The 20,926-nt window shown below is 41.0% G+C and overlaps 1 protein-coding gene across 1 annotated transcript in view; it reads right to left on the reverse strand.

Annotated features, from left to right (window-relative positions):
- The window catches only part of Gnl2 (G protein nucleolar 2), a 24,509-nt gene extending 4,152 nt beyond the window's left edge, over positions 1-20,357 (reverse strand). The window contains exons 1-12 of the mRNA XM_005317831.5: positions 20,169-20,357; positions 18,568-18,652; positions 17,531-17,625; positions 15,659-15,798; positions 12,933-13,117; positions 10,372-10,438; positions 9,043-9,201; positions 8,363-8,476; positions 4,596-4,724; positions 3,103-3,207; positions 2,204-2,362; positions 1,894-2,007 (exon numbers count right to left, since the gene is read on the reverse strand). Of these exons, the coding sequence (XP_005317888.1) occupies positions 1,894-2,007; positions 2,204-2,362; positions 3,103-3,207; positions 4,596-4,724; positions 8,363-8,476; positions 9,043-9,201; positions 10,372-10,438; positions 12,933-13,117; positions 15,659-15,798; positions 17,531-17,625; positions 18,568-18,652; positions 20,169-20,232 (1,416 nt within the window). The 5' untranslated portion in view covers positions 20,233-20,357. The remainder of the gene's footprint in view (positions 1-1,893; positions 2,008-2,203; positions 2,363-3,102; positions 3,208-4,595; positions 4,725-8,362; positions 8,477-9,042; positions 9,202-10,371; positions 10,439-12,932; positions 13,118-15,658; positions 15,799-17,530; positions 17,626-18,567; positions 18,653-20,168) is intronic.
- Positions 20,358-20,926: the final 569 nt, after the last annotated feature.

Consider the following 20,926-nt stretch of genomic DNA (forward strand, 5'->3'; position numbering starts at 1 on the left):
GATCCCCTAAATGTGCGATCAGTAGGGCCTAAGTGGGAGTTGTCTGGGAATCCCACTGGCAACTGAAGTGAGAGCAACCTTGTGGGACACAGCTCTCAACCCATGGGGTCCACACTAATTCCAAGAGTTAGTATAAGAATCCTATGAAATTGCTGGACACACAGCTGGTGTTAGAGAACTGCAGAATTGGTGTGGGGAAATGACACATATCTGGGGACACGCGTACACACACAGAGGAATATCAGGACCCTCCCACTAATCACTACAGCATCTCCAGTACCCTGAGGGCTCGGGCCACAGCAGATCCTCCACTGGTGGAGTGGAGGTGAGTGAATGTCTCAACAAATGAATGACCTAATATACAACAAAAAGGGAGAGGAGCTATTCTGCACAGAATTTGGGTGTGTGTGTAGTAGGGGAGAGAAGAAGGAAAATTCATCAACATCACTTCAGATATGTTCCAACTGGTATTATCTAGCTACAACTACAACTCTGGAAATAGTATTTTTAAAAGGAAACCAGAACTATAAGCACCCAAACAGAAGCAAAATTTGAAGTTACCACTTCAAGAGACTTGGTTGAGTTTTGAAACAGGCCCTAAAAAGAGCCTTGAACCTTGAGGCAGCTCACTGTCCCGGTAAGTCAGGGAACCAGGGAGTTTCCTGACTCAGGTCAGAGGCTCCAAATCTAAGATTTCTTTCCATAAGCATCACCTCTACATGATGAACTGTGAGCAGGACCAGGAGAGACAGGGGCACATAACACCCAGCCACATCCCCAGTTCTTTCTTTCTGTCTATCTATCTAGGTGCTGGGGATTGAACTCAGGGGCACCACTACCCCAGCTCTTTTTTGATTTTTATTTAGAAAGAGGGTCTCGCTGAATTGCTAAGACTGGCTTTGAACTTGTGATCCTTCTGCTTTAGCTTCCTGAGCTGCTGAGACTGCAGGAGTGGGCCCTCACACCTGGCTCATTCTATATTTTGAGACAGGCTCTTGCTAAATTGCATAGGACCTCACTACATTGTTGAGGCTAGCCTCCAATTCGTAATTTCTCTGCCTCAAAGCTCCCAAATTGCTAGGATTACAGGTGTGTATGATGCACTTGGCACATGGTTGGTTCTAACAAATGTTTGTTAAACAAATGAATCTTAGCAGTGCCTCTATTCCTCATACAGAAGAAAAGACAGAGGTACCAGAAGATCCCTTATATTTAATGAGCCTTCTTTCCTAAGGCCCTGTAAGCTGGTATTTAAGCTTGATCTCCTATTTTATTTCTGCTTATTAGTCTCTGACACCACTCTCAAAAAGTAATGGCGGGGAAGGGTGGGGGTGGTGGTGGCTGGGGCTGTAGCTCAATGGTAGAGCACTTGCCTAGCATATGAGGCATGGGGTTTGATCCTCAGCACCACATAAAAATGCCTAAATAAAATAAAGGTATTATGTTCATCTACAACTAAATTTTTTTTAAAAAAATAAATATAGTCACGGGCCCAGCACAGTGATACATGCCTATAATCACAGCAACTGGGAAGGCTGAAGCAGGAGGACCCCAAGTTAGAGGCCAGCTTCAGCAACTTAGTCAGACCCTGTCTCAAATAAATAAACAAACAAATAAATGTTATGGTAGTGGCACTCTGGAATGAGACACTGCAGCTGAGATAGCTACCACAAAGAAAGATGCTCTACTGAGGGAGGCAACCAGAAGTTACACCACATTGGAGTAGACAATCACGCTTTCTTTTTTTTTTTTTTTTTTAAAGAGAGAGTGAGAGAGAGTGGTGCTGAGGATCGAACCCGGGCCGCACGCATGCCAGGCGAGCGCGCTACCGCTTGAGCCACATCCCCAGCCGACAATCACGCTTTCTAAGAGTTGGGTCCACCATATTCTTACCTGGGGATCAGCTGGTGGCTCTGCATTGGGTGGCTTGACGAAGAAAGGAATCCGGCCCCTCTGCCAGTCATTGAGAACCATCTTACCCACAGTCCGCAAGTCAGGCTCTCCACCCTGAAATGTCAGGAAAGATTCCCAATTAAATTCAAAGAACAACGCCACCTCCAATTTGGGGGCACTTCAGCTGTCGCAGCTATCACTTTTTGGTAAGTTTTACACTGTTCACACAATGCACACAGAATAGTTCCACACCAAACACACACATGCCTATAGTGTATAGCAGCCCAAATTCTCTCAGACTCTGGATCACCTTTAGTAACTTCCCAGTGCGAAAAGCGAGCTTCCCAAGAAAGTCCTCAGCGTTCTCCCAGGAATCAATCTTGTATGTCTTGCTGATATATTCTGGCTTTGCCCGCTCAAGGACAGCACCAATGTGGTCTTCAGGAGTCTTAATTTTTTCAACTTGAACCTACATGTGCATAGAAATCTCTTGCTTGTAAAGAGGTAGGGAAGTTTCTGGTGTTCTTCATAACATGAAATAGTTTTCAGTATCACAGGGCCAGTGGACTTGCCAGGAGCCTCTCTCTGAGATGGCTACATATGGCTGGCAGCAGGAAGCACCACTGAAAATACCAGAGCCATGGAGCCCAGAATTTAACTTTTCTACCAGTTCACCAAAACTCTGTGGCTTCCACAAGCAGTTTGACCATGGAATGCTTCCTGCTACCCATTTGCAGAAATAGTTAACAGCCTGCCAATCCCAGAACTCGAAAAGAATGGAATTGTTTTAAGAATGGAAGGGAAGAATGTACACAGGATGCATGGTTAAGGTCAAGGGGAGCCTTCAGAATTTTTGATTGTATTCAGAAACAAGTGAGGAAATGACTGGGCTCCAAAATGACTCAACCCATAAACCCTCTAAGATGAATTATCACTGAACATAAATAGGCCCTGCTTCCCTTTGGATCCTGTGTGTAAACTACAAACTCTGTTACAGATGATACTGACCAGATATGCTCATGGTTTCACTAACTCCTCAAGCAGGCTGAAGTGGAGAGAGAGGCTGCCCTGTGCAGCATCATGTGCCTGAAGTTTGGTTGGACAGGCTGACCCGAAACTGCCTTGTGAATGGGAAGAAAGCAAAGGTTCCCAGTGTTCCTTAAGAAACTTCCCAAAAGGCAACAGAGGCTTTGGGACCAAATTACTCACAACTCCTTTCAGCACAATGTCTGTTTCCGAGTCCTCAGAGGGGTAAACCACACCTGGACAGTCAATCAGGAATATGCGCCGCATCAAGGTGATGTACTGCCAGACCTGCAGTTGAAAGCAGAGACACCCCTCAGTCAAATGCTCAGAGCTATATATACTTCACACAATCGCACGGTTGCTGCAGTAGAAGCGCAGAGTGAAGGGAGGAGTCAAAGCAAAGCAAACTGCAGGATAATCCAGTGCTTTTCTCCTGTTTGTGCCACACCCACAACACTTCCACCAAGGACCCAGGTTTCATCAGCTAAGAGTGCAAAAATTATGCAGAGACAGGATTTTCATTTAGCATCACACAGAAACACCCAGTGAACCATTCTCTGGGTTTAAAGTGGCCTGGAAGCAGAGTACTGTTTGTCTCTTTACCTCTAAACCGAACCATGCTATTCCCCAAACACTCTGTTCCCTGGCCCCCCAACTCTCGGATTCTACCAGAAGGTGGAGTTTTCTTTTTTTTGTGGTGTGTGTTACTGAGGACTGAACCCAGAGATGCTCTACTACCAAGCTACATTCCAAGCACCCCACCATTTTGTTGATGTTGTTGTTTGTATCAGGGACTGAACCCAGGGGTTCTCAACCACTGAGCCACATCCCCAGTTCTTTTATTTTTGAGACATGGTCTCCCTAAGTTGCTTAGGGCCTCATTATATAGCTGAGACTAACCACAAACGTACAATCATCCTGCCTCAGCCTCCAGAGTCGCTAAGATTAAAGGTTTGTACCACCATGCCTGGCTTTATTTTTGAGACAACTATCTTGCTAGACTGTGGAGTCTGGCCTCAAATTTGTGATCTTCCTGGCTCTGCCTCCCAAGTTGCTATGGTTATGAGTATGTGCAACCAGGCTCAGCCAGGAATTCTTAACCCCAGCAGCTTGGGAGGCTGACAGAAAAAATCACTAATTCAAAGCCAGCCTCAGTAATGGCAAGGTGCTAAGAAACTCAGTAAGACTGTGTTTCTAAATAAAATAAAAAATAGGGCTGGGGATGTGGCTCAGTGGTTGAGTACATCTGAGTTCACTCAGTACCCACCCCACCAAAAAAAAAGTAAAAGGCTGGTATGACAATTTGAAATAGGCTTAAATATAAATGGCCTTAACTAAATTACACCAAAGCTACACAGTGGCATAAGAAGTATGCTCAAGTCTTACTGAAATGGAAAGCAAAACAAACAACAACAACAACAACAAAGAACCCCTGGTACATTCAAAATTAGTATATGGAGAACTAAACTGCCAACAGTGGTTTTATCCAAGCAAAGCAGATGGGGCTGGTGGTGTGACTCAGTGGCCGCATGCTTGCCTAGCATGTGCAGGGCCCTGGGTTTGATCCCCAGAAGAAAAGAAAAAGTGAAAGGGGGAGAGACAGAAATCCCTATGTCTGAAACAATCACCCATGACAGAAATAAAATACGCGGAAGTCAAGTCCAAGTCAGACGTACCTTGGTTTCACCTGCAATGGGGGCCACGTTACAAACTTTCTTGGAGCGCAGTGTGTTTATCACAGAGCTCTTGCCAACATTTGGGTAGCCGATGAACCCCACGCTGATCTGTTTCTTATCAGTGTGCAACTGTGCAAAAAGGGAATACACACCACATCTGTTCAGTCATGAATATCCCTTAAGATAAACTGTTAATTTGCTGATCTGAAGGGTATAGCACCAACCTGTTGGTACGTGATTGGAAGCCTAGACACATACCAGCTACACAGCCTCAGTGAGCTACACACAAATATTGATTAATAAATCAGAGGCAAGTCATTTCCTCGGTATCCACATGAAATTATCCTTGAATGTTTTAAGGTTAACAATGTGTAGGGCAAGAAAAAATTCATAAAAATTGAATGGTAATTTCAAGGAATAACAAAAAGTTCTGAAATTAAATGTTGGGTACCTTTGAGAAGAGGACTAAAAGCCAAAGGCCCGGCTCTGGCAAGTGGCCAAACCCCTTTTTCCCCACCCTCACTCAGCACAAGCACATGGCTTCTCTATTCCCCAAGAAGTCCAGGTCCTCAGGAAATCCTGATTTTTGAGACCCTGCATGTCTGAAAATGTTTTATTTTCTAACCTGAAATGGATCCTTTTAAATATACCAGCTGCAAAAGGCTGTTTCCCAAGTCATACACTCAAAGCCTAAGTATCAAACAGTGAGATCTTGTTCCTATTCCCAGAGAGAGCTCACGACCCAGCAGCTGTACTAGGGATTGATACAGAGGTGTTCTATCACTGAGTTATATCCCCAGCCCTTTTTAAACTTTTTTTTTTTTTTTTTTTTTTGAGGCAGGGTCTTATTAAGTTGCTCAGTTTGGCCTTGAACTTGTGATTTTCTTGCCTGAACCTGCCAAGTTTCTGGGATCTCAGGTGTTCCCTACCACATTTAGCTGGCAGCCAGGTTTATATACCTGCCAGGGCTAGAAATTAGAAGACTGTTTTAGAGATACAACCATAAGAAAAAAAGACCTATCAAAAGTGACATCTGTTTTACAACAAAATATCTGGGTCACTATCTAATCACCCCACAATGAAATCTATCAGTCAATAAGCCACTATGCCAAAAATTTTTTTAAAAATCATTTTTTGGTGCCTTATGGGATCTTTCTATTTTATCAGGGCAATATGAATTCCAAGGCTTAGGCCATCCTCCTGCCTCGGCTCTTGAGTAGCTGGAATTAAAGGCTCATACCACCACACCAGTAAAGTATTCTGAAATATGGAGAATAACCATTTGAAACATGACTAGCAGAAAAGACAGTAAAACAAAGAAACTTGGAGCCAACAAAGTCAACGTTGGGAATAAGGAAAACTTGACAACACCATTATCATTAACATTCTCAGAGAGACAAAGAGGATATTATAGATGTAAAGTGGTGTATAAGAGGTAGGGAAAAGAGGTAAGAGCTTTCAGAAATTAAAAATTAAGAGTGATCAGAAAAAAATACATTTTGTGACAGAACAATTAGATAAACTATTCAAGAAAACTGAGCAAAATAATTAAGCACTAAAATCAAGAAAAGATATGAAAATTCAAGAATTAAGCCAAGAGGTAAAAATCAAATTCCCGAATGAGAAAAAGATGATGGATAGTGAAAAGAAAATTTCAAAGAAACAGACAATACCAGGCTGAATGTCCCATGGAATGCCTAGCTCACTCCACAATAAAAGACCCAGCTTCAGACACAATACTGTGAAATTCCAAAAGAGAAATTTTCTAAAAAGATCACAGCCACAAAGGATTAGGAGACAGAATGGCCTCTGACTTCTCAATGTCAACACAGGAAGCCAGAAGGCAATGCAGTGATGCCACAACAGTGTGACAGGAGAACAGGGACAGAATGACAGGTCTCTCAAAGTTTCCCTCTCAAGACAGGCACAATGGCCCACTCCTATAATCACAACCGTTCAGGTGGAAGCGAGAGGATCACAAGTTCAAGGGCACCCTGAGCAACTTAGCAAGACACTGTAAAAAAACAAAACAAAACAGTTCTTGTGAAGCATCCCTTCTCAGGTAACTTTTAAAAAATAAATTCTCAGGTAACTTTTAGAAAATAAAATTATAACTAATTCAAAGAATTAGTTATAATTCTTTGAAATGTTCTTTCAAGTCTAACTGTTTTAATGCTTTGTCTTTTGTCTCATTATCACAAGTAATAAATTCCTTCAGGATGGTACAGTTGCATATGCCTATAATCCTAGTGACTCGGGAGGCAGAGGCAGAAGGATCACAAGTTCAAGGCCAGCCTTAGCAAATCAGCAAGAACCTGTCTCCAAATAAAACATAAAAAATCAGGCTGGGGATGTGGCTCAGCACCTCCTAGCTTCAATCTCTAGTATCCCCCCTACCCACATCAAAAAACAAACAAACAAAAAAAACCCACCATAAAACAAAACAGGAGGAGTAAATTGAACAAGAATAAAAGTGATCCAACATAGGAAAGAGCCCTGGGAATGAAGATAGTGAAAGGAAATCCCAGGAAGACCACAGCAGGCCTAGGAATAGTCAGTTCCTGTCAACTGGAGGGAGGACCAAGGGCTGGCCACCAAGGCAGATCCTGTTACATGTGGACACATTCCCACTCTACCAGAGCATCTCTGGACTATTAGTAATAGACACAAACATAAAAAGAAGAAATTAACACCAGAGAAAAACAAAGGTTTTCATCAGAAAGGAATTCTAATCATATCAGAGTGACTCAGCTATACTAGTGTTTCACACAAACATAACAATATAAACATTGATTGAATAATGATGTGGTCCAACACTGTCCAATTCTATAGGGAAAGCAGGAGGAGGAAAGTACGTGTGGAGGGAAGGTGACTGTAAGAAATCTAATCACTACTGGAAGTATGGCTCAGTGTTATAGTCATATGCTTAGCATGCATAGGCACTGGGTTCAACCCTCAGAATGTATGTGCGCGCACGCACGCGCACACACACACACACACACACACACAAACACACACACACACACACATCTAATTCTCACTTTCCAGAGTAGGAAATTAAAAGTATCTTAAACAAGGAAGAGAATTAGGGAAGTTTAAAAGATCAAATGATAGGCATGTGTTAACAACATGAAGAAAAATACCAGAAATGATGGCCAAGAGTACTTGGAAGTGTTTCCTTCTGGGAAGAGGGAAAGGGTGGCACAGGTGACATGTGTTTTTCATTAGAAGACAGGTAGAATTAATCAAAAACACACACACAATTACAGATAAGAGCATGAAGATAAGTTTTAAGACATCTGAGAGAGTGATCTGGTCCCAGGGCATCCATGACAACTGGCATCTGAGGCTTAAATGTGGGCAGCGCCCTCTCCAGGCCAAAGGATGATACATAGGCCCCGAGGGAGGAAGAAGCAAGGTAGGCCTTGAAAACCAAAGAAAGAGAGGACAGCAACCCATCGTTTCTAAAGGGAAAGAAAAGGTACATTGGTAAATTGGAGCTTGTTTATTTATAACGTGGACACACAGAGTGCAGGGAAGACATCCACCGGACCAGAATGTGGCAGAAAGGGAATCTAGGAGTGGGGCAAAGGTGGAGTGAGAAAACACCTCAGGATTCCTCATACTTCACAGGCTCTACGCATTTTTACATCTCTAGAATACATGGAGGGAAGCGAGGCTGGCAACTTTTGATGCACAGCGGTAAGTGATCTGCACACAAACTCCCAGCTACCAAACTCCTAGAACAACAGAGCAGGTCTTCATACCTTTCCAAACTGCCGAAGAAGCTGAATGAAAGCTCCTTTGCCAAAGGGGTTGGTGAGACTTGCATGGAAGGCAAGGGTAGGATAGTCCTGAGAGAGGACAGCAACCCATCTTTTCTAAAAGGAAAGAAGAAAATACACTGGTAAATTGGAGCTTGTTTATTTATAACATGTGGAAGAATCAAAGCTTGAATTACAGTTTGAATTGTGTTTCAAATGCACTGTTGCCTAAGGGAAAATGCTAGTTATAATTCTTTGAAATGTTCTTTCAAGTCTAATTGTTTTAATGTTTTGTCTTTTGTCTCATAACCACAAAAACAATATTCCAAAAATGCCTTCATTGCTACTAAATGCAATTAATGGAACGCAATGTGGAGCAGGCTAGTAGCTATGGCAGCTGCTGCCTTCTGACAGGGCACACACTTGCCTGTCCTTGGGGGCCCTGCAGCTGTCCCATTACAGACGACAGAGAACAAAAGGAGTTGCTGCTACCCACCATTGGTGAAGCTCACTTTGGTTGTTTCAGTAAGAACACTCCAAAAACTACTAATGTGCTCAAGAGTGCAATACCTTAATGTATTAATGCCTAGAGGCCATGAAACTGATGTGTTAACAGATTACTCAGAGTGTACAAGAGCTGAGTGGCCTTGAGAGTCTTGTGTTTTATCAGTAGCTGTACTTACTGTGGCCCAGGTTGGAACAAGGTCACATTTGTTGAGCACAAAAATGAGATGTTTCCAGGGTTTTTCCTTTTTTAAGTAAGCCTCAATGTGAGGGGAACGGGTACCCATTGGATCTCTAGCATCAAGAACTTGAACAACAACATCTGATGAATCTATCACCTGTGAATTCAAGAGATAGAAATGGTTTGCTACAGTACAGAGAAAATTAAAGAGAGATGACATTTAAAAAAACTGAGGAAATAATATTTAGAGACAACCACAACTCAAGTCTGGTGAGAACAGATGCTAGCCAACCTCAATCTGACACTTGAATGTGGGCAAGTGATGAAAAAATTCAAGATTTTTCAACCTGTAACTATTTGAAACTTAACAAATTTCAAATAGGAAAGCCAACTTGGATAAGACCTATTTCATCTCATAACTACTAGAGATTATCACTTCCATAAGTTTCTAGTATTATAAGTCTCGTGTGTTTTTCTAGAAAACGAAATTATTTAATTTACCTTTATAGTCTTAGTTTCCTATTATGATGCTGTTTAATTATGAGACTATGCTTAAAGGACTTTCTTCCTAGAATATTATTACACAGACTCAAAACACAACAAGTTAGGGGCTGTGGTTGTGGCTCAGTGGTAGAGCGCTTGTCTAGCACATGTGAGGCACTGGGTTCAATCCTCAGCACCACATAAAAATAAATAAAAGGTATTGTGTTTATATACAACTAAAACAAAATAAAACCAATACCTCAACCAGTTAAAAAGCATTGTTTGGATCAGGCTTTTTGCACCAACAAGCTCGTAGGGTATTAACTCTTTCCAGATAAGAGTTCTCAGCTATAAAACAAAACAGCTGGACTAATTTAAAACTTCTCATGTGGCTCTAAGCATGTAAGATGAATCTAAATAAGAACACCATTTTGATAGTAAATCTAACTATCAACAGAAAATATATGAATGCATAAGGTAGCTTTTACTCTTATAAAAGAAATTTTTAAAATGCAATCACTTACAGGTTGGGGTTATGGCTCCACAGAAGAGTACTTCCCTGGCATGTGTGAGGCACTGGGTTCAATTCCCAGCACCACATATTGACAAATTAATAAATTAAATAAAAGGTCCATTGATAACTAAAAAAACATTATTTAAAAAAAATGTGATCACTTACAACAAAGGCAGTATGTGCCTGGCTGCAACATCCTGGTTTCTTTGGGAGGGATAGAGGACAGAATGGGTCACAGAGTCTGTACTGTGACACAGCATCCCTATATCAAAATCTGTGCTCATGAGGGCACAAATCACTCACTCATTTGTGAGAATATTAGAGTCTTACCTTGTAGAGCTCACCCCATATTCTTTTGGACTGTCCCTTTTTGTAGATCTCTTCTTGGGCTTCATTTCTAAACAAGAAAGCACTCCAAATGAGCAAAAGAAGCACTATCAAGACTAAAAGGATGTTTTAGGGAAAAGTCAACATATCAGAGAAAATGGTATCAAAACCAGTAGAGATGGACTGAAAACAATTTTACAGAGAAATGTTTTTGTTTTCTTTTTTTGCAGTACTGGGGATTGAACTGAAGGCCTTATACATGCCAAGCAAGCACTCTACCACTAAGCCACATCCCTAATCTGCAAACTAAATTTTAAAGTTTTCTGTTTGTCTGTTTGTACTGGGGATTGAACCCAGGTACACTTAACCACTAAGCCACATCTCCGGCCATTTTTATATTTTATTTAGAGACAGGGTCTTGCTAAGTTGCTGAGGCTGGCTTTGAACTCAGCCTCTCAAGCGGCTGAGATTACAGGCATGTGCCACCATGGCTGACTCCCAGATTGAATTTTAAAACTAACCATACCCAAGTGTCCATCAATAGATGAGTGGATAAACAAAAATATGATAAACACATGAATGGAATATTATCTAGCTTTAAAGGGAAAGACATTCCGGCACATGATACAACATGGATAAACCTTGAAGACATTAAGTGAAATAAGGCAGGAACAAAAGGACAAATACTGCATGATTCCACTTACAAGAGGCAGGTACGTAGGTGAGTCAAACACTTAAATGGTAGTTAACAGGGGCTTGGGCAGAAGGGAGCAGGAATTAGCACTAAAAGGACACATGGTTTCAGTGGGATGAAGTTTGGGAGGTGGGCAATGGTGATGATTGTATAATGTAAATGTACTTAATGCTGTTGAACTGCGTACTTAGGATGGTAATATATATATATATATTTTTAAATACCAAGGATTGAGCCCAGGGGCACTTTACCACTGAGCCACATCCCCAGACCTTTTATATCTTTAGACAGGGTCTCAGAGCCTTGCTAAGTTGCTGAAGCTGGCCTCAAACTTGTGATCCTTTTGTCTTAGCCCCCCAAGGTGAGTGGGATTAAAAGCAGGTGACACCATTCCTAGCTTAAAATGGTAAATTTTAGGTATATTTCACTACAATAAAAACTAACCAGCTGTAATGAGGCTCAATGTCAAAGAATCATGAAATATCCTTGGCAGGATCTGAATCACATCTATACTCCATAGATACTATGTAAAGTAAGGACATTTTTTCGATAAATGACATTTTTAAGAATCTGTTTATTTACTAGTTTCAAAAACATTTACCCAAGAAAACAAAACAAAAATAGCTTTGCCTTTCTTCATTACCATTAGTTTCTCTAACTAGAGGGAGGTTTTGAAGGGGCATTGTCCAGTGACAGCAGCGAGGTGACCTCACTGCTGTCAGCCACAAGCTTTGGACCCACTAGGGATAATGTCTGGCCTTTTGAGGCCAAGCAAAAACAGATATGTGTCACTGCACCCAGCCACCAATTTTATTTTTTAATATTGAGACAGGATATCTATCGCTAACTTGCTGAGGCTGGCTTGGTTTTGTTCTTATATTTTTGTTACCAGGGATTGAACCCAAGGGTGCTTAACCTCTGAGCCACATCCCAGCACTTTTTATTTTGAGACAGGTCTCACTGGGTTGCTTACAGCCTTGCTAAGTTGCCGAGGCTGGCTTCAAAGCTGTAATCCTCCTGCCCCAGCCTTCAGAGCTGCTAGGATTACAGGCATGCACCACCACACCCAGCAAATATATTCTCAATAACACAGGAAAACACAAATAAAAGACAAGTTAAAATAGATGTAAGGTATTATATTTGTAAATAAAAAATGAGCATAAGGAAGACCTAAAAGGATATGTATCAGTGACTGATTCTGAACCTTCTTTGGGTTATGGATCCCCTACATGAATTTGATGAGAGTTATGGACTATTCCTCTCTTCAGCTCCAAAACAAAACTAAATGAAAACAAAACAATAAAGTTCCACTACTTGGAGCTGGGGTCATGGCTCAATGGTAGAGCACTTGCCTAGCATGTGTGAAGCACTGGGTTCCATTCTCAGCACAACATATAAATAAATAAATGAATAAAATAAAGATCCATCAACTTTAAAAAAAATTCCACTATTTTATGTGGGTTCATAATTTTCTATGTTATCTTCAGAGGATCAGAGGCCACCATAAATACTCAGTGGTTAATTGTTAACAAAGTATTAACAATGCTTTTAATGAAATAATGGAATTATGAATTATTTTCTTTTTGCTTCATTTTTCAACTTAACTGTATTTTCTAATTTGTCTATGATGGGATACACTACTATTATAATGATGAAGAAAATATCATTTATTTTTATTTGGGGGAATGAAGAGATCTGTGACAATCAAGCCATCCTAAATAGTTTTCCTACTGGACTGAATTCCACCAATATTTCTGGTCTAAGGGAACAAGAGAACTCTCTATATCAACCCTTCATACAGGCAAAATAGGTAAAACATTTTGTTGCAGAGGAGAAAATTATGAGACTCATGCAAACTTTGACAGCATACCTCACACCAGTATCCTCAGTTACCAAATCACGATCCTTGCCCTTGTCATAGCTGTCAGTGGACATTTCAGCATTTTCTACGAGAGACTGCATATCGCTTGCAAATAGGTTTGGCCGCTTCCTCTGAGACTTAGGGCCAAATGTAGTTTCAAAACTTTCAGTATCAAGAATGTGCACCTTTGAGTTCTAAAGGGAAAGGAGAATTAAAGGTAAAACTAAGGAAAGCACTGAGGAAAAGCAAAAATTTAAAAACCAAACCGGTAAAGGTTTTCTGCCTTTATTTTTCCAGAGCTCAACACACATTTGAAATCTAAGGGAACATGAATTTGGTCTAGTTTCAAATCAGAAATGCTTATTTAAATAGTACAAACACTTGTTCTATTCTGAAGTTCTGTGAGCTTCTTTGGAGAAACACAAAAGTAATAAATTAAAGCAAATATGAATAGTTGTGTTTAAGATTTGCCAAAACTCTGCTTTATTTCATTTATCATAAAGTTTAGTCAAATGTAATTAAGGCTACAATGATGAAAATTAACTTATCTTTTCTTATTTTTTTTTGAGTTTTCAAATGAGTGCATAAAGTTTGCCAAATTCACAGATTTTGTCAAGGACAATCATACTCAAATTTGTGTTTTTTTTTAAACCAACTGTAAATGCCAACCTTTTCTTGGAAGTTAATTTCTTTCATGGCGAAAAGGAATCGCTTGTTTTGTAAGATGCATTTTAGTTTCAGATAACATTTTCCCTAATTTAGGTAACATTTTTATTAAACGCACATGGAAAGTCTTTAGATGAAAAACATCTAGCAAAAGTCCAAAATAATACTTTAGATGTGATAAAAGGAACTTGATACTAACTAGAACTTGATGTGCGGTAAAGGAGTTACAGGCATAGGAATTCTTGAAGCAGGATAAAAGTCAAAGATTGAGTTAGGATCTATCACGTAACAGAATGTTGAGAGCCAACAGAGAACCACCTTTAAAAAATAAAGTAAAATCACCCCCTTCCCCTTGATACAAACTCCAAACCTCAGGATGACAGAACAACTTTAATTGATCTCCCCTTCCAACCTTTAAAGATCTTTAAACTACTATCACTTGCTTGGATTCTCTAATCCACCTCTTAGTTTATTTGGTATCCTCAGGGAACATCCCCAAAACAGAAGAATCACATTTTGCACAGGAATTAGGTTCTAAAATCAAGTATGACCAAAACTATTCCTGAATATATCTTAGCTTAGAAAATACAGTGTCCATAAACCTACTACATTGTACTTATTAAAATACACATGTAAAGTAAGTTGCATCATTTTTATTGTATTGCTACAGAAATACAGTTAATTCTTTTGGGTATAGGTAAATGAACACAGGGCACTTTATTACTAGCTACATCCCAGCCCTATTTTATTCTTAATTTTCTATTTTGAGACTGTGTCTTGCTACACTGCTAAGGCTGTCTGGAAACTGTGATCCTCCTGCCTCAGCCTCCACATTAGCTGAGATTATTAGGGAGTACCACCTCACCCAGCCAGAAATACAGTAATTCTAATACATAAAAGCTGAATGTGCAAAAGTCAAAGTATATCCGATTTGACTAAAATGTGCAGAACGAGATTTCAAAGCAAACAGATATCACACTAAAATAAAATAGATAAGGGCTTTCAAGGCAAAAGCAGAAAACCTACTGATTTAAGAATTTTCCTACACCATAATCCAAGCTGAGTAGTCCAACTGCAGATCCTTCATCCGACATATCAGATATTTAAGTACTGGATTTTAGGAGCACTGAGCAACTAGAACAAGCAACAAAGCAAAAATCTGTAATAGAACCTCTCTGTTTTTTCCCATAAACAGGATTCAATAGCTGGTTAGAAGATGGCTTTAGGGAGAACAGACAAAGAGAACAAGGGAAATGAGCAACTTGCCTGTGGTTCATGAATTGTACTCATGTGTTTCCCTGAAAGAAAACAGCCATTCCACTAATAGGTGCCATTCTTTTAGTCCATCATAAAACAAAACCTAATTGACAAAACCTGAGGCAATAACCAGGCCTTGGTTTTTATTTTGTTCTGCAAGTAAACACTTTTCTTTGAACTGCTTAATCCATGTATGCATGTCAATGTTTCCTCCCCTCCTTATACTGGAACTGAAGTGTATGTACTGACTATGTTTCTGGGAATTATTATTCAATGCAAGCAAAAACATGCAAGCCAACATCAGGCGATGTCTGTGTTCCATGTGACACTCATCCCACTCTTGCCAGATTGTCCTTCCAACTCCAGCAATCAACAGCCAATCTGAATGGCACCTTTTCCCCAGGCTGAAAAGCATTTCCAGGGGCCTCACAAAAGCGGAGAAGCAAGCAACACCAAAGGCCTCCTTCCAACTCGGTCCGGTCCTAATCCTATATTTCCCCCCAGACTGATGGAATTACCGCTAAGACAAGTTTGCATACCGAAGAAAATGTTAAGGCTCACAGAGAAACCTAACAAAGGGTACATGAAGGGACAGAGTAAGGACTAGAATTCAGGTCTTGCTTGAAGACCTGTTTTGATTCACTACACTACAGCATGTTCCTCACAAAACTTGATTCATACTAAAAGATAAGAAGATAAACAGAGAAGTCTCAAAAAGTTCAAAGTTTATTAAAGCCAAAGACAAACAGGTTAGACAGGTTGCCTGCATGCAGTCTGAGAAATTCTATCACCAAAGATACCCTACATCTTACATGAGGCTGGATTCGGTCATGGAGAAGAGACATTGGTAACTTGCTTTGCTTCATGACAACTTTGTATGGATCCTTCATAACTGTATCCATTTCCTCTTGAAATTTTTGTAATGATGCTTGCTTAATCACACGTGTGTTTCCTGTTTTACAAATAAAGAATGTTGCCATTTAATAAATAACTTAGTTTTACTTCTATACCCACCTTCCCACCAATACAATGAAAGGCATGACGCTAAGTTACTCTCCAAGCACCTAGACATCCAATCCCCACAGTCACATTTTCAAACTTGAGAGAGGAGAGGAAACACCAAGAAACTGCCTTTTCTGCATTCATATACCATGAATTAATCTACTATCCAGACATACAAGGGAATTTAAGTTTTCCAAGCCTAATTTCCTGGCTGAATGAAACTGAAAAATAAACATCACCCTATGGGACTAAGATTTGAAAAATGTCCTACTTCCTTCTCATTCTGGGAAAGAAATCTGGAGCCAATCACAGTTCGTCAATTGATGTAGACCAGGAATCTTGAAGCTCAGAAACGTAATAGTTGTAGTTACAATTTTTAGGGTTACAAATATTAATCATTAAATCCACCAAAGAGAATAAAATGAAGCCCTAAAACACACCCTGGAGAACATCTTAAGAGACAGATCCTGAAGAAAGTACTCAATTAAATAGCAGCAGCATAACAAAATTCAAAATATCAAGGCACTGTTGATAGAAATGCATAAAAGACACTCCCTGTATGTTAGGCACTATTCCAAGCACTTTACATGTACTTATTAATTTAATTACCACAACAGTTTTGTGAGTTGGTACTATTTTTATTCTTTTTGTTTTTGTTTTGCAGTACTGGGGATTGAACCCAGAAGCACTTTACCACTGATGTATCTCCAGTCCCTTTTATTCTTAGTTTTGAGACAGGATCTCACTAAGTTGCCTAGGCTGTCCTCAAATTTGTGATCCTCTTACCTCAGCCTCCGGAGTTCCTGAGATTACAGGTTTATTCTCATTTTACATAAGAAATTAAATAGACTTAACAATTTTACCCAAACTCACACAAATGGCAGAAGTTGATTCCAAACTCAGGCACTCTGGATCTATAGTCCCAGTACCCATGCTAAATGCTTCTCTACAGTCTTCTTTGACATGTCTTTTTTTTTTCTTTCTTTCTTTTTTTTTTTTCAGTACTGGGATTGAACCCTAGGCCTTGCACATGCTAGGCAAACACTCTAGCACTGGGCTACATCCCTCATCCCCTTTTTGACACTTTTTTGTTTTGCACTTCTAAAGGGGTATCCCAACAAAAAGTGTAAAAGATATTCAAAAGACATTGCCATCTGCCCCCAAGCAAGGAGTTCAAACACCAGGTAAATGATGACCATCACATATCTTACCAATGGCCATGGGAAAAGCTGAAAAGTCAAAAGGAAGAAGTCTCAATAGGAGATAGTCTATTCACTCCTGGAAGCACCAACAGTGAGATCCACTCTGGGAGTTAATGGCACAAACACATCTGCAAGGCCACCTTTCAAACAGTAATCTCTCTAGGCAACCAGAAATTAAAGGGCAAGAGTTCCAAGGTCTGCGAATGCTAGTCATTAAGGATGGTTTTTATCTGCTTAAGATGGTTCACTTACAATTAAGAATGATAAGCTCTCTTCAAAAAGAGACTTAAGAAACCCACCACTTTCCCCAGTACTTCTTCTATTATGGGTACTTTTTATCCCTTCCTCCTATAACTTTTGAGTTTCACTCACCAAAAGCTCCTTTTAGACACTTAAAATGCCTTTTAGATGTTTAAACATTCTAGTCTTTCCCATACAACATTCGTTCTGTTGCACAAAATAACAAGGGACAGTACTCACCAAACCATTTAATATTTGGCTCTACTCGTGCCACTGTGCCAGAAGCTACTGTTGACTGATACTGCAGAGGCTTAATCACTTTACCACGACTGTTCCTAAATTGAGGAAATAACAGATTCTGGTTTGACGACAGAAGAAAGGCAACACAAAAGTTTGGTTTACAGAATACCCTTTCCATCAAAAGGACTTTTTTTTTCTTTTAAATGATCATGCAGTACAGATTTCAGTAAACAAAAAGTACTTCTATATTTGAAACAGATTGCCCAAAAGTCATTTAACCTCTTGCAACAGAGCACGTAATGATTTCTGCTAGATGAGTAACAATGCTATGTTTAAAAATCTGCTCACTGTTTGTTTGCTTTTTTAAAAAAAATCACATATTTGAGTTTTTTGGTAATTATTTGAAGCCTGGTTTAAATGAATTTTAAGTAGAGGATGTTTTATTCTGGAACTCAAAATTCTAAAACAAACTGCAAAGAGGTGACTAAGGCAAATTAAGTTCACTGACGTTTGTGTTTTAGACACATCTTTTAGAACAGATGAAGTATCTAATTACCAAACAAATTAAGACCAGCTAGCAAAATGCCACACTCAGCAAGTCCCTAGGGTGGAGGCTGCCTCAGCAGAACTGAGCTGGGATGAGTTTCCAAGTGCCACAATGTTGTGATCTAAAAAGTCTGGCACTGAAAAACAGTTTTTCTAGCAGTTTTCATAACTATATACTTTGATTTCTACCTGATGGATATTTAATTCTGAGATTTAACATGCCCTTTGTGGAGACCTGGGCTGTGAGGAGCAAGACACTTGTCACCTGTTGAAAGTACTATGAAACAATCACTATTTCACCATCCACTACCCATGCGTTTAGCCAAAAATGAATGACTTATGTTGACGACACTCATATAGAAGTGGTATTTGACAACATATTACTCCTGTTTGGGGAAAGTGAGGGTGGGAACACCAAAGGCTTAACAGGTCTCAGCTACAAGTCAAGGGTACAAAGGAAAGGGGAAAGGATGGCAATACCCAGTCCTCACCTGCGCTCCTTTTGTCTATACATATTCAGGCGGCGGATGGTGGCACGGTCCCTCATGTTTTGGCCTCCTGCTCCCTGTACCCGATCTAGGAAGGGCAGAAGTAAACAGTACACTATTTGATAACCAGTAAGGATGGCCACTGCTCAAATTGAACCATGTAGCTCACCCACACTGTACAAACTACACCACAAAATCTCTATTTTTTTCCATATGTTGCTCCAATAAGCTATTACTTAAAGCTACATGGTATGAAAAAATGTATCCAATCTTTGATCTTCAATAATGATTATATATGATAATAGCTAATATTTTAGCTTAATTATGACAATGAACTATCCATATTACAGTCATTATCTCACTTAATCTAAATAATATTCATATAGAGATACATTATGTCCATGCTGCCAGCTAAGAAATCAAGGCACAGACACTTTGCCCAAAATCACAAAGCTATGAAGCAGCAGAGCCAGAACCAAATCAAAATCTGTGCTCTTACACTCAAGACACCTATCTACGTCTCAGTTTAACCAATACTGGTGCCTGACACATGCAAGGCACCATGGACATACAGTTTTAAAATGGAATTGTTCTTAATGCTCCAGTTTCTTAACTTCCTAATTAAAAACTTGTCAATTTTAGTCTAATTAAAATAAGTAGGAATCCTTCCTTCTACCCCAGAGAGAAAAAGAATGTCAAATAAGCAAGGTAATACTAGCCTAGCTTCTCACCTAAGAAGCCCTTCAAGTCACCTGCTCTTGAAGTAAAAATGCAGTAAAAAATTGCCTGGCATCATAGGACTGGGGACTCTACTAAGAAGTGTGGCCACCATGACAAGCCACATCCTCTATTTTGGTTCAGTCTCTTCACCAAAAAAAATCATGACCTCTGACAGCCTTTTGGGGGCTAATATTCTCAGATTCCAGTCTACAAAAACTGGATTAATTTATCATCCATCCGGGAAAACATTCAACACATGCTGGGTGGATAAAAATTCTTAACCATTTTTAAAAACAAAGTTTGATTAACTAAATCGGAATGAAAGGGACACCCGCACCCCCACCAAGCTTATCTTGTTCACCTTGTAGGTGAAACCTTGCCAAAATTTAGACTCATATCCAAAAAACACCTGGACTGAAATGACCATACTTATCTCTCTAGGGTTTCCTAGTCATTTTTACTGGCGAGGAAGAATGCACGGGCCCTTTCTCTTTTAAATGGTCAAAGCTAAGGTGGCAGGAGAGTGTGGTCATGTGTGAAAAGCCCACCGGGTCGGCCTAGGCCACCCTCAAACTATCTTTCTCTGCATCTCAAGCTGGCGAGGCCCCAAGGCTGCCAGAGGCCCGGGCTTCGCTGTCCCCAACCCCCACCGCCTTTCAACCAGGTGTCTGCCGTTCGGCCTGCCGGGCTAGCGAGCTGTCAAACCTCCCCGGTGTCCCCAACTGAGAAACCACCTCAAACGCTGGTTGCCTTCTCCCTTCTCATCCCCCAAAGCCACTGGGCTTGAGGTCACCCCAAGCGACGCCACTCAGGTGCCCTCCTCCCCCTCCGACCTCCCCCACGTCTCCTCCAAGCTCCCCCTCCGCGAACCCCGCAGCCCGTACCCGGGTTTGTGCTGGCCTTGGAGGGGTTGATGGTGCTCCTTCCTTTGAACTTGGGTTTCACCATCTTGCCGACGGGACCGGGACGGTTCTCGCTGTCGATGAGTAAACGAGCGCGGAACTCCCCAGGCCCGCCGAGGGAACGCGCGTGAACCACGCAGGACCACGAGCGCGAGGATACGTCACTTCCGCTCGCGCCACGCTCTTCCCCGGCGCGACTTCCTGCGAACGCGCGGCGCGCGCCTTCTCACTCCCCGCCCGGGCCCGGGCCCTGGCCCCGCCCCCGCTCCAGTCTTAGGCTTCACGCTGCGTGGACCGCAGGACCACTCCTGCCCTAGCAACCGCCAAGCTGCCCCGCCATAGCAACCTCTAGTTACCCTAGGAGTAGGGCACAGAGCTCCTAGTTGGCTCCACCCCCAAATAAAGAAGGCTTTTCTCATCCAGCGGGGTGGCTTACGCCTGTAATCCACAACGACTCGGGAAGCTGAGGCAGGAGGATTGCAAGTTCAAGGCCAACCTGAGCATCTTAGCAAGACTGTCTCAAAATAATAAAGGGCTGGGGATGTAGTTCAGTGCTAGAGTATCCCCCGGTTCAATCCCCACTATCCTCCCCGCCCCTTCCCCAATAGTCTCTGCTTAAGCCAACACAACCTTAATTATCCTAGGAATGTATCCTCTAAACAAACCCTTCCAACCTGGACGACCACACAGTAGCCAAATGTCAATCAGTACTCAGAATTGTCCTGATCTTCTTCCTTAAA

Source organism: Ictidomys tridecemlineatus, chromosome 11 (assembly GCF_052094955.1).
Source record: "Ictidomys tridecemlineatus isolate mIctTri1 chromosome 11, mIctTri1.hap1, whole genome shotgun sequence".
Taxonomy (NCBI): Eukaryota; Metazoa; Chordata; class Mammalia; order Rodentia; family Sciuridae; genus Ictidomys; species Ictidomys tridecemlineatus.